This window comes from Nelusetta ayraudi, unplaced genomic scaffold (assembly GCF_046127955.1).
Source record: "Nelusetta ayraudi isolate G7.1 ecotype Tasmania unplaced genomic scaffold, CSIRO-AGI_Nayr_v1 ptg000005l, whole genome shotgun sequence".
Classification (NCBI taxonomy): Eukaryota; Metazoa; Chordata; class Actinopteri; order Tetraodontiformes; family Monacanthidae; genus Nelusetta; species Nelusetta ayraudi.
Genome location: NW_027466055.1, coordinates 1,327,388 through 1,341,004, shown reverse-complemented (window position 1 = coordinate 1,341,004; position 13,617 = coordinate 1,327,388). Strand labels below are relative to the sequence as shown.

The window sequence follows — 13,617 nt, the reverse complement described above, 5'->3', positions numbered from 1 at the left end:
GGCCAAGTCCAAAGCGCTGTGCTAATTTTTTACGCTAGCATTGCCGTCTAGAGTGCAACATGAACACGTCAGTCAGGTCGTCTCATATTAAAGAGGCTGGATCCTATGGAGAGCTTCGACACTGCAGTTGTTCCTGTCACTCACTATCATCAGAGCCTCCCCCGCCCCGCACAGACACACACACACACACACACACACACAGACACACACACACACACACACACACACACACACACACACACACACACACACACACACACACACAGTTGGAGTTGGAGCCTGTACAAACACCCACACATGACCCGAGAAAGAAGTTCGTGCGCACATACTCATCCACGCACATACAGAGGCGCACATGAGCCAAAGGAGCATGGGCAGCAGGGTCACCCTCACGGCATGCTTCATAAAGGGCGCCGTTACAATAGGTTTACTGTTACTCTGACTGCTGGGATACAATAAGAGTGAACGCGCTGGCCCAGTGTTGGTCCTTTCTTCTCCATTTCTCACTTGATGACAAGGAGGACAGACGGAGACGAGGCAGCATGCTATCAGAGGAAATCCCGGAAGGTGAGTGTTGGCCGGCTGCGGGAGTGACGTACAGTACGCGTTCGTTTTTAAACACAGAAACTATTATAAGATTGGATTATTAGATGTGGGTCAGACTTACCCTACCATGTCTGTGTCAGGTTCACTGACACGATAAGACTCAAAGTCAATTCTGTCTTTAAAATCTAGAATGAAATATGATGGCGTTCTGTCTGGGGATGTTTATCCTGACAGTTGTCAATGCACTGAGAGTACTCTTCATCGAGATGAAATGAGTGTAAAAAAAAGAATAGATAGCTAAAATATGTGAAACTGCGGAATGTCAAGAGCAGAACTGCTAATTGGCAGGATCATGGCGAAACACAACTGCAGAAGTGCACAACAAGCAGGCACAACTGAATAGACCTTTGAGTCATGCAGAGTGAAAGGCAGAGATCTATGAAAGAAGAATGAGGGTGTAAGTGAGAGGGCAAAGCGGGAGATGAAGAGCGGGATGAGGGGGATCAGAACGAGGGGGGCGAGGGGGGTTGCTCGGGGTGACAGATGGCACTCACCCAGATCCAGAGGGGCGTGGTGATGAACTGTGAGATTCCTCTGAGTTGGGACAAGCAGGGATATTTGCACAGCAGCTGTCAGTGGTTCAACACCTACGCAGCTCCTGCCTCCTTCCTATCAAATCAAATCCACGCCCTCATACACATACCAAGAGTTGTATCATCGATTGGCCTGAACGCTGCTGATCACGTCTTCCCCTCAGTAAAGTCGTTGTTTGCGGAAAAAATCTTGGGACTTGACCAAAGACAAGTGACTCATGACTGTTGTGGGGTTAATGATTAACTTAACTGTATGGCCCCGGTATTTTGTCGGGATAATAGAGGCAGGCTGTGTGTACTCATGGTGTTGCCTGTCTGTGATTTATCATTTCACATTGTACATGGCGAAGCAATGAATGATCATAATTCTATTGTTTCTATGTGTCACTTACGAGTGCGGATTTATATGATTAGGATACAATGCAATACAATCTGTCTGTCTGTCTGTCTGTCTGTCTGTCTGTCTGTCTGTCTAGTAATAACAGTAAATAAAGATGGCGTGATGGAGCCTTAGATGTTGCTTATGTGACAGTTGAGGGTCTTGTCACTATGTCTCCAATTGACGATGAGCATGGAAACCCACCCGGGCCTTTTTCACCTTGCCACACATGCTAAAGACTAATGAAAGTACATACCTGTTTGTTACAAATTTCTAAACAAATTTGAATTACATAAAGGAGTTTGCATAAATTTTGCCTGCCATTTTTTTTTTTTTTTTTTCCTATGTACATTCTGTTCTATGTTTGCGTCAAACTAAAATGTGGAAAAGCAGATTTACCGCGCAAAAAAAAAAAACCCAAAAAAACCCACATTGCTTTAAAACTCCAGTTCACTGCGAAAGTGACGACTAGCCGGCAGCCAAGCGGATTGGTGGACAGACAATTAAGGGCGTGGACGAGCCGGTATTCGGCAAGTCCTCACCTGGTCGGAAGTGAGCATAAAAGGCAGCGCAGGTAGCAGGCAGCGCCTGCCAGGACCTCCTCCTCTCTCCCTCCCCTGCGACTCCCACTGGAGCGGCTCACCCAGCAAAGGAGACTCTCTGCCGCGCGCGGCGTCATGGATGTGCTTCACCGCAGCGCACATGACACCGTTTGACGCCTCTCTCCTGTGTTTCGCCATCACCAGTAACCTGTCGGACTAATGGGGCTTCTACTGCTGAGCCTGATTCTGCGCTACTGGGTCGACAGCGTGGACGGTGAGCGAGTGCACTGCTGTCTGCTGCCCGGGGAGGCGACCGAGGGCAACGATCATCAGTTAGCCCAGTTTGAAGATCATAAATGCTGGTTACCTATTTACCCATGACAAACGGGTTTTTTTTTTTTTTTTTTTTTTAAACAAAAATATGTATATAATGTGTAAAGATTAAATCATGTGAAAATAGCTGGGACTGCTTATAAATAGATATGTATATTTAAAAAAAATAATAATAATATTTTATTTGGTCTTTTAAGCAGCCCCTTTCTTTAAAATAGGGATACATTTTGCGAGGAAGAAAAAACATGTTTGTTGGTGTCGTGCGTATTGTATTGTAAAGTATGTATGTGAACCGTGTCTTTGCTTGTCGCAGGATCATGTTCAGCCAGCGGTGCTTTGACTTGTGATGAGTGTTTGCAGCTCAGTTCCCTCTGTGCGTGGTGCACACAGGAGGTAGGTGCCAAACTTCTTTATTGTTTTTGTTTGCACCTGGTGATAACAGCTCAAAATAATAATAATAATAATAGTAGTAACGGATTGTAAACGGTCTTTGTTTTTAACCTGCTGCCAGCACAATGTGTGACTTTGGGTGTGATTGCTCAGAACTTCACAGACTGGTTTTCCGTCAACCAAAGATGCGACACCCCCGACGCTTTGCTAGAGAACGGTTGTGCCAGGAGTCAGTTAGAGTTCCCCGTTTCCAACAGTCTTGTGCTGCAAGATCACCCACTGGGAAGAAGCAGTGGAAACAGCACACAGATCTCACCGCAGAAAATGGCCCTGAAGCTGCGACCCGGTCCGTGCAGTTTATATTTCAACAATTGGAGATTGTGTCCGTGGATGCGGGTGAATGTCGCCTGACCTTGTCGTTCATTTACAGGCAGTCAAGTCACTTTCCAAGTCAAGATTCAACACACAGAGGACTATCCTGTCGACCTGTACTATCTGATGGACCTGTCGGCATCCATGGTCGACGATCTGCAGAAGATAAAAGACCTGGGCTCCACTCTGTCGAAGGAGATGGCGAGTCTCACCAGTAAATTCCGAATAGGCTTCGGGTCTTTCGTGGAGAAACCCACGCTGCCGTTCATCAAGATTACAGAGGAGGAGCTGAAAAACCCCTGCAGGTAGAATGCTCCAGCCGTCTCTTTTTAGTATCAGTTGGCAGATAAATTTCCACTATCACCGGTGGAAATCTCGCTATCTTGATTTTGGACTTGTGCTGTTTTTCAGCGAAATAGCAACAGATGTAACTTGCCTACCAACCTTTGGATACAAACACGTCCTGCCACTGACGAGCAGCACCGACAACTTTAACGAGATAATTGCAAAGCAGCGGGTTTCTCTTAATCTTGATTTACCAGAGTGCGGTTTTGACGCCATCATGCAGGCAGCCGTTTGTGGGGTGAGATTCACACAGTTGCCAAACCAAGTGTTCTGATTCTCGCCAATGTCACTTTGGAATCAAAGAACCAATTGAGCGGTCGGTCTTGTCCCCTGACAGGACAAGATCGGCTGGAGGAATGACTCCATGCGTTTGCTGGTGTTTGTCAGCGATGCCGACTCACACTTTGGGATGGATAGTAAAATGGCCGGCATTGTCATTCCCAACGACGGGCAGTGTCACTTGGATGGTAACAACGAGTACTCCATGTCCACATTTTTTGTACGTGCACAGAGTTTCTTTAGGAAGGCATTAGACCCTTTTGAATCTCTACATTGTTCTGAGCTTCATTACTCAGTTTCCTGAGTCATTTTTTGGTTTTTGGTTCCGTGACTCGGGCCCAGCAGCACATTCACTTCTCCCACTTTCACTATTTTCTCCGACAGGAGTATCCCACTCTGGGTCAGCTGATGGATAAGCTAGTAGAGAACAACATCCTACTGATATTTGCTGTGACAGAACCACAAATAAGCAACTACAAGGTCAGTGTCCCTCCTGTCTTGGGTCCACCTCTCATTCTTGAAGCTGCAGTTTTGGAGAATCTGTCAATCCTGGTCGACCTTTCTTTGCTGCTGGGATGACGAGCCAAGTATGTGACAGGGTCTACACGTGACTTTTCCCTCTCTCTCTTTCCCAGAACTATGCAAATTTCATACCGGGCGCCACCGTTGGAGTGCTGGCAGAAGATTCCCAAAACATCTTGGAGCTGATTGTCACAGCTTACAAAGTAAACCAACGGCCTTGGTGATTAGAATGTGGGGGTTAGGCTCTGTGTTTGCAAGCACTGGTAATGAGGACGAGAACCACAAGAGGAGAGCGGCTACCATTTTAACATTGTTTTACCAAAAAAACAACAACAAATCAGTTGCCTACCTGGAGACACAACCACAACTCCTCCACTTTTCCACTTTCATGCCTGCCTCTATCAGGTTTTTTCCAACAGGCAGCCAGCGCTGTGCATCAGCTTGTCTGGTGGCAGGTCTCTGCTTGTCGCGCCTGTTTTATCTCCTCGCCCTTCTTACCCTCACACGCCGCTCCTTCCCTACTCATTCCCTCTACCTGCTTCTCCCTGTGTCGACTACGCAGCACTGTGTCCTTCTGTAGACCCCCACCAGCGGCAGTGAGTGCTGGCAAACTCTTTAATTATCTCATTAGGTGCAGCTCTGCCTTGTTACCCACAGTAAAGAGAGGGGTCTTTTTATGCATGGCTTGTAGTTCGTTAAGGTCCTCAAAGGAGATTTAAGAAAGAAAAAAAAAGAAGCACAGATTCATATTTAATGATGGGACACAAGTGATTAGTATTCATACTCACTTGCCGTTTTTGATCGTTTGCTTAGCAGTGGAAGGTGCAGCGTGTTTAGTGAATGAAATCTTTTGAATCTGCTTTGCCTGCTTTTCTCTAATCTGTCTCCCAATTTCTTCATCCCCGATGCAACGTTCCCCTTGCTTTTCCTCCTTAGTGACACAAAGGGCCCTGTGTAATTACAGGCGTACAGGATACACACAATTTACCCTCCGTCAGCGCCCAGACGGTTCGTCACAGAGGTCATTAGTCAGTCAAACACTGGCTTTTCCTCCTGCTGAGGTTTAGCTGTCAGTCTTTCCTCAGGTGGTTTTGTGTTGCCCGGCGCACCTGGGAAGATGACTCACACCAAAAAAAGAGAAAAAGAAAAAGCTAGATTGGAGGTTTGAGCACACCACAGGTCAATGCAAGGTGAAAGTCTCATTCCATTTAAAGCTCATAAAACACCCCTCGGAATGATAGAAGCTCAGTGATGGATCATTGCTCTACTGTGCCGTTAGTTTGACAGGAAGGGATATTTCTCAGTGCCTTCTCTGTCTTGTTTAGTTGCATATTCACGCTCGCATATTATGCATGGTGTTTTCGTCGTCTAGGAACTACGTTCAGAGATTGAGCTGGAGGTGGTTGGAGACACGGAGGAGCTCCAGATGTCCTACACATCCATTTGCCCGAACGGAACCGTCCTGAACGATCTGAAGCATTGCTCCAACGTCAAACCTGGAGAAACGGTCAGTCGGTTTTACTCTGAATATCTGCTCTTTGTCTTCAAGTAGAGAAATGAATATCTGCAAGTAGGAAAGGGGAAGTCAGTGTTGAAAGGATGCTGCCTGAAAAGAGATCAAACTTTCAAGCTTCAATGGAATAAACAATGAACTAAACTTGAAACGCCACCACCAGCAATTTTTCGTTCATTTTTAATTGTAAATGGACTTGAAAGGGGAAAATCCTCACTTCTGCCATACACACAGTGTGCGCCGTTGTTTTCGTCTGTGCAACAATGGCTTTGTTTATAAGGGTCTCTTTCAACAGCGCACCTGTCCAGGCCGCACAGTTCCTAAATTACATAGCCATTGTCCCTGTTATAAGGCAATGAATTGCAAAATTTCAATAAATAAATAGGGACAATATTTTTGAAAAAATCTAAATTGTATTTGACATTAAAAAAAAAAATACGTGTTTCCATCCAGTGTTTCCATTATAAATGGCAGACTACTTTCATATCGGTGAATTCAAAATGTTTTCCAAAACTGTAAACTTTGATGGACTGACATTGTAAAGTTTGTATTGCAAATTAAAAAACAATAAGCATTCATTTGTATCCTGTTGGTGTATGTTGTTGGTGTATGTTGTTGGTGTATGTTGTTGGTGTCTGAACCAACAAGATACAAATGTACACTTTCTATCCGTGTCTGAATCATTCCGTGGGTGTAAATCTCTTAATGAGACGTCTTGCTGGCTCCTCAGGTGGTGTTCAACGTGACCGTGTCCCTCCCAGGGTGTCTGGCCGGCGAGCGGCACTTCTCCCTCAGACCGGTGGGTCTGCAGGACGCTCTGGAGGTGCAGCTGGAGTCTCTCTGCTCGTGCGACTGCCTGCAGGGTCCTGAAGCGGCTGGCGACCGGTGCGCGGAGGGCCAGGGGGCTTTCCAGTGCGGCGCGTGCGTGTGTCACCCGGGGTTCATGGGGGCTCAGTGCGAGTGCAGCGAGGAAAACGCCCTGCTGAGCGACTGCCTCGCCAGCAACCAGTCGGAGGTGTGCAGCGGCGAGGGCCAGTGCTACTGCGGCCAGTGCGTGTGTCACGCGTCGCTCTTCGGACGCATCTACGGGCAGTACTGCGAGTGCGACAACTACTCCTGCGTTCGCTTCCGAGGGGAGCTCTGCGGAGGTGAGCGCAGTCATTCATGTGTGTGTGATGTGTGTGTACATACAGTAGATTCACTTGACTCTTTCTTGTAACTGCTATATAGTTTATTTTCTGTGTTGGGTTTTTAGGGCTGCAACAACGTAGTTTCCCAATTTGGGATCATTTAAGTGCATCCACTCCAGTGTTTCTCAACTGGTGGGTCGTGACCCAGAAGTGGGTTGTGGAGCTGGTTTGATTGGCTCGTGGCTTCGTGGGCAGTTTTCATTTATAGAGAACAAGTTGGGCACTGGGTGGCGCAGTGGTTAGCACTGTCGCCACACAGCGAGAAGGTTATGAGTTCGATTCCGGTGTGTGTGTGTGTGTGTGTGTGTGTGTGTGTGTGTGTGTGTGTCTTTCGATGACTGATAATTGAAAATGGATGTTGGACATTTATTTTGCAGGACACTTAATTCAATATTTTCAATAATTTATTTACTAGACATGAGAGAAAGAAGGCTACCTTTAAAAAATCAATTTGGGTTGCGTCATCTTAATAAGGAAAAATGTGGGTCCTGAGACTACACTAGTTGAGAACCGCTGATCTATTCTATTCTATTCTATTCTATTCTATTCTATGTGCTCTTGAGGCTCTCTCAATGACTGACCTTTCTTTCCGCCTGCTAGGGCACGGAGTGTGCGACTGTGGGGAGTGTCACTGTGAAAGCGGCTGGACGGGGGAGTATTGCAACTGCAGCAGCAGCACCGAGTCGTGCATGTCGGACGACGGCGTCCTGTGCAGCGACCGCGGCAGGTGCCAGTGCGGCCGCTGTGTCTGCGCCGTACCAGGAGCATCTGGGGACAAGTGTGAAAAGTGCCCGACGTGTGGAGACGCCTGCAGCTCTGCAAGGTGAGAGCACATTAGTGGCGGCGCCCCTCCTTCATTAAGTCATGTACAATCTCCTGCAGTCTACGGCCGTGTAATTGTTGCTGCTTTTGCCTCACAGATATTAGATGTTCTGTCCCTGGGCCACATGAGCCGCCTGTTCTTTTGAGTACAAGCATATCAGATTGTGGTTCGCTTTTCATGTGTCTACACCTTACATGTGGAGCACTGAGTTTTCCCCTTCCGTTGCAAAGCAGCTGTCAGGGCTAATGCTATTTGATACCACTGTTATAGAGCAGATGGGTGATAACAAGTGTGGGAAGTCTTGGGAAAACTGTGATAAGTGAGCAACACTGTGATTTCTTTGTACTAACCATGTCGCTGTCGGAAGACAAAAAGAACATGAAAAGAAAAAAAAGCCGCCACCTCTGAAGACAGCCTGACCTTTTTTTGTCTGGCCGCCTCCCCCAACACCAGGAGCTGTGTGGAATGCCATCTGGACGAGAACGCTGAGGCTGATTTGTGCGATGAAATATGCAGCATCCCGAAGATTTTCATCAACACAACGTCAGGTAAAGAACCTCCAGGTCTAACTGATCGAACGTCGTGCTGTCATTCAGACATTCACAACATGCACCACATGCATATATCTTCTGTTTAGTTTTATAAGAGGTCCGGTGTGTAAAACTTTGACTTGATTTATGATTTTTATATTGGTAAGAGCGTAACATACAGCTCATACGTTCATTATTAAAGTGAATACTCGCAGTACATTAAGTCATTTGGTTTTCCTACGTTGAGAATGGTTTTCATTTATATTAGAATATACATGGCGCAATAAGGGTCTTGCTCCGAGGTACAGTAGCTGCCATCATGCGCCGCCATATTTTAAGGAAGCTGCCTGACAAGTGAACTAAATATGTAACACACTGTCAGGGGGACTTCCTTAAATACCAGACTTCCTGCAAAAAGTTACACACTGAACCTTTCAGACATTAATTCATAAATGCACGAACTGCAAGTGAATGAGTGAAATGTGGTTTAAAAGAGACACCACGTGGTTGTTGGAAAGAAGCAGCATATTATTAATGTGAAGCAAATTGTTTCTGCGTATTGATCTAAAAGGTTGCCTTTAGAATTGGCAAAATTAGAAATGATCTAAAAATAAAGTTTAATAAAGTTTATTTGTTGTAACGTTGCATTTGATAAACATAACGGATGCAAAACAAGCTGCTTGTCCTGTCATGTCCGTTGTCGTCCTGTCATGTACAGTTGCACCGAAGGCACTTTGAGAAATCTTTTAAACGGGGTTTAGATTTTTCCGTTTCTTTTTTTCATCGTGTTTGTTCGTCTCATGCTTATTTTAGACAGCTGTTGTTTGTGAACACGGTGTGAACCTTTGCTGTCAGAATCTTCCCAGGTGTCCTCTATGTTTGCACATGGCTCGCTATCCCTGTCAGGTGTTTTGATAACAGACAGTCGCTGGGGGAATGCCGTGCTACTTGCCGGAACAGGAAAGCTGGAAGATATTTTCAAAACAGTGCTTGACACCATGTAACACTTACAATTCTTCAGCCTGAATGCCAAGCCAAAACTTTAGCCCTGTTCACACGGCAAATTGGTGCTCGCAAAATCATAAATTGAGTCGTATAAACCTTAGCAATGTTTTCCAGCACTACCATGTGCCTGTAGACTGTCAGTAAACTCCTCACAATTGAGAAGTCAATTTTATTTATTTCTTTGTGTGCTTCGCTTTTGGTGTGTGCTTAAAAAAAAAAAAAAAAAAAACAGATTGGGAAAGCATTCCTTTGTGATGTCACAAAAGGCAACAACACCCCTCCCATATTATCACCAGGTGTGTGTTCCACCCTCTGAGACCATCTAGTGGCTGCCTGGTTTTCCTCCACTGCCAGATATTTTTGGGACAAAAATCATCATATATAGCTGAAAGCGAAAACCAAGAATTTTTTCATGAATTATGCCTGGTTGCTTCCAATTAAAAAATGTTGGAATTGATTAAGAAAAGTAAATGTGCAATTTTGTATAACATACACTACCAATCAAAAGTTTGGACACACCTTCTCATGCAATTTTTTTTTTTTTTATCTTTCTGCACTGCAGATAGATACTGAAGACATCAAATATATGAGCAACATATATGTAATGATGCAGCGAAGAAAAACACGTTCAATAACTTTAAATATGCTTTTTATGAAAGGTGCCTATTTTGAAGAATTGAAATATAAAACGTGCTCGAGTTATTTTACAATTATTGTGTCTTACATAATTCCATGTGTGTTCATACGTAGTGTTGATGCCTTCAGTGACAAACTGCAATGTCAATAGCCATGAGAATGAAAGAACGTTAAATTCATAGTGTGTCTCCAAACCTTTGGCTGGTAGTGTGTATAAATCCTTTAAGAGAAAATAACAAGAAATCACCTGGCATTTAAAAAAAAAAAACAAATGTCAAAATCAGAATAGGATGCTTTTTACGTAAGAATTGAACGAGCATTCTGTTTCATTAGTGCACATAAAAACTGCATCAATGTCCTAGAACTTGGTGCCGATGGCCCTTCCCTGCACTGTTCTGGCTCACTGGTGCTGGTACTGTCCTTTTCACTGGAGGCTCTCTGATGGTGGCATTGGGCCAAGCTGAGTTTCATTATGGGTCAAAGATTTGGAGGAATGCTGACCTGAACTGACTCAGGTGTCTCAGAGCCACCCCACATCTCAATAACACACCAGAACCGGCCATTCAAGTAGCGCTGCAGGACATATTATTTACCTTGTACTATAGCAGGTGGCATTGTGGTGCATTTGAATAGCCAAAAGATGGAGGAGATTATTTTAAAGCCGCTATAGTTGAAGAGGTATAGATCAGGGCATCAGGGAAGAATTTCAGGGTTTAGATGGTGGGTACAATGACATGGTCTACACACACACACACACACACACACACACACACACACACACACACACACACACACACACACACACACACACAATCTGACCAAGGAAAGCACATACATCTTGAAATTGTAGCTTTTATAAAATGACATGCAGCAAATCCAATCCTTGCTAATGGATTTGCGTGTTCACTTTTTGTTTTTTCTTAGACCAAGACAAAAGCCTTTCTACGCAATGCACTTTGATGACGGAGAATGAGTGCTGGATCTCATTTAATGTGGTGGCGGGTGAGACGGGGACCACTGCCTACAACCTTCAGATATACGGTGAGATTTGCATCAGTCCTGACAGTCGGCGAAGCCAGTTTTCGTGCGAGTGAGAGTCTCATCTTTTCCTGTTTCCACTCCGCAGGTTGTCCAGAAGCTCACAAAATGCCCATCATTATTCTGGGGGTTTCCCTCTCCATCGTGTGCATTGGTCTGATCTTGCTGGTGGTGTGGAAGGTACTGGTGTCAGTTCATGACCGTAAAGAGGTGGCCAGGTTTGAGGCGGAGAGGTCAAAGGCAAAGTGGCAGTCGGTAAGAATGAGAAGTCGTAACAAACTCTAGTGATAACTCTAATACCCTCAAAAAAGCATTCTACATTATGAGTGGCAGAAAAAAAGAAAAAAAAAGAAAAAATGAAACAAACAAAGAACTGATAAGAGCTAACATTAAATATGTACAGGAAGTGACTTTAGCTAAGAACTGCTCGCTATAGTGAGCTTTGGTACCAATCACAGTAAGAGCAGCTACTCATTTTGCCTGACTACACAGACTAATGTGACTGTGTACTGACTCATCTACAAAATGACCAAGTGACTCACTTGTTGACGACAACTGAAACACTACCAATTCAACAATGACCAACCTTCCTCCGCACCCTGCACTGCACACAGGAGGATCAATGTTGGTCCCTTTGGTTTAGAAAATGAAACAAAATCTCAAAATTCCCATTTTTCAAAAATGATTTATTCTATTTCTTTTAAATGTTATTTTAAAATGTACACATTTAATTAAAAAAACGTATTATTTTAATTTATTATTATTATTATTATTATTATTATTATTAATAATAATAATAATAATAATAATAATAATAATAATAATACTGGCGACTTGGCCAGGATGTCACCCTGCCTTCGCCCTAAGACAGCTGGGATAGGCTCCAGCAGACCCCCGTGACCCTGAGCTTGGGAGTAAGCGGGTATGGAAGATGGATGAATGAATGAATGAATGAAAAAAAAAATTGTTTCAATGACCTTGTGAGAATATTTTACTGATGTAGTGACCCCACTATGTGGAATGAAAATACACAGTTTAACGTGCGTCCTTTTCTTTGTCTCTTTCACAGGGAACCAACCCTCTGTTCAGGAGTTCCACGTCTACTTTCAAAAATATAACTTACAAAGACACACACAGACAAACGACAAACACAATAGACCACTGCTTATGATAAAACTACAGTGTGTGTGTGTGTGTGTGTGTGTGTGTGTGTGTGTGTGTGTGTGTGTGTGTGTGTGTGTGTGTGTGTGTGTGTGTGTGTGTGTGTGTGTGTAAGAATTTCTGAGTGAAAGACAAAAGATATGATTGTACTAAAAGTACAACTAAATAGGTTCTCTTTTTTTTTTTACTCTGTGTTCATCCAGAGACGTTGTAACACAGTATATAACACTGTGAATGAATGACTATGTTGTATCATCTGCTGTAAAAAAAAAAAAGAAAAAAAAAGAAAAGTACAGTATTAATGTACTGTTAAACACTGCACTTCCTGTTGCACAATCTTGCATAAAAACGTGTCTACTGTAACCTGCAGCTAGGAGAGAGTCTATGTGATCGGGTGTTCTACTACTGAAAAACAAGCCTTGTTTTGTTTTAAGGGATGAAAATATTCAATGAGTTGAATTTCGATGTTTTTGTAACATTTCTTATTTTAATATAAGTAAGGCTGAGCCTTCAATGTTAATAATAGAGTTTTCTTATTTGCCTGGCACATGAATAAAATTGAATGTTGTGAAGCAATGGAGTTTGCGTCACTGAACATGGCTCAGTATTTTTGATTCACATCATGGGCGGAGAAACAAGTTTGAACTTGCCCTTGGCAATACAGACAGTTGGCAAGTTTACATGCAGACTTTTTTCCATTCTGATTCAAAACATTCCAAATTCAGATTTCATCTCGACTGTCATTCTGGATGAACTGATCTGGAGTTTTATAGTCATGAGACATGCACAGATTCTTCAGATTCACATGGTAGAATTTTGCTTTTGATCTTTTGATCGGTTTAAAAACAAAAAAAAAAAGGAAAATTCTTCCCCTCTGAAACTGGATGAAATCCCAGTCTGGAATGGGCCTGTTTCTTTCAAATGAGGTGTTTAAAATAAAACACCTTTATCATGTTTGGACATGTAAACAAACAATCCTAACAGGAATATTTCACTCAGTGTAGACCCTGCTAGTGAGCTAAATGTCATAAAGGGACATCCCTTTATTCTGCCTTTATATTTAAGGGGCATTTTGAGAGTTTTAAAGTTTTCTACCGTCATGTTGAAGAGTAAGTATTCGTATTACTTATTGCAGCCAGTACGTTATAGACAATTTGCTTCCAAAGTCTCAACTAGGGGGCGCGCTTTTGCATTTAAAAACTCTCAGTAGTTCTATTTTTTTTCTTAGACAGTCAGTGGGTCGAGTCACGTTGAGTTATTTTCTGGTTTTACTGAATTCCCACTTCAATATTTCTTATTTTATTAGATTTTACTCGTTTTTATTTAGTTTTACATATTCAATGCAAATCAAATTAAATTTGCGCAAGTTTTTATGGACTTTAGTGGATGACCCCGCTCTTCTTTACACCATGGATGTTTA

The 13,617-nt window shown here is 43.4% G+C and overlaps 1 protein-coding gene across 2 annotated transcripts; it reads left to right on the top strand.

Moving 5' to 3' along the window:
* The first annotated feature begins 418 nt into the window (after positions 1 to 418).
* Positions 419 to 12,773, top strand: itgb6 (integrin, beta 6). Of its 2 annotated transcripts, XM_076047696.1 has the most exons (16): positions 419 to 567; positions 2,265 to 2,334; positions 2,707 to 2,786; positions 2,937 to 3,129; positions 3,214 to 3,460; positions 3,567 to 3,738; positions 3,838 to 3,999; positions 4,164 to 4,259; positions 4,415 to 4,504; positions 5,674 to 5,808; positions 6,545 to 6,962; positions 7,605 to 7,827; positions 8,281 to 8,375; positions 10,923 to 11,039; positions 11,125 to 11,291; positions 12,106 to 12,773. In XM_076047696.1, the coding sequence occupies exons 2-16, from the start codon at positions 2,280 to 2,282 to the stop codon at positions 12,205 to 12,207; spliced, it is 2,352 nt and encodes a 783-aa protein (XP_075903811.1). In that variant the 5' UTR covers positions 419 to 567; positions 2,265 to 2,279; the 3' UTR covers positions 12,208 to 12,773. The 2 variants fall into 2 exon arrangements, with proteins under 2 accessions (XP_075903811.1, XP_075903802.1); XM_076047687.1 differs by lacking the exon at positions 419 to 567 and having other exon boundaries at positions 2,085 to 2,334.
* The last annotated feature ends 844 nt before the right edge of the window (positions 12,774 to 13,617 follow it).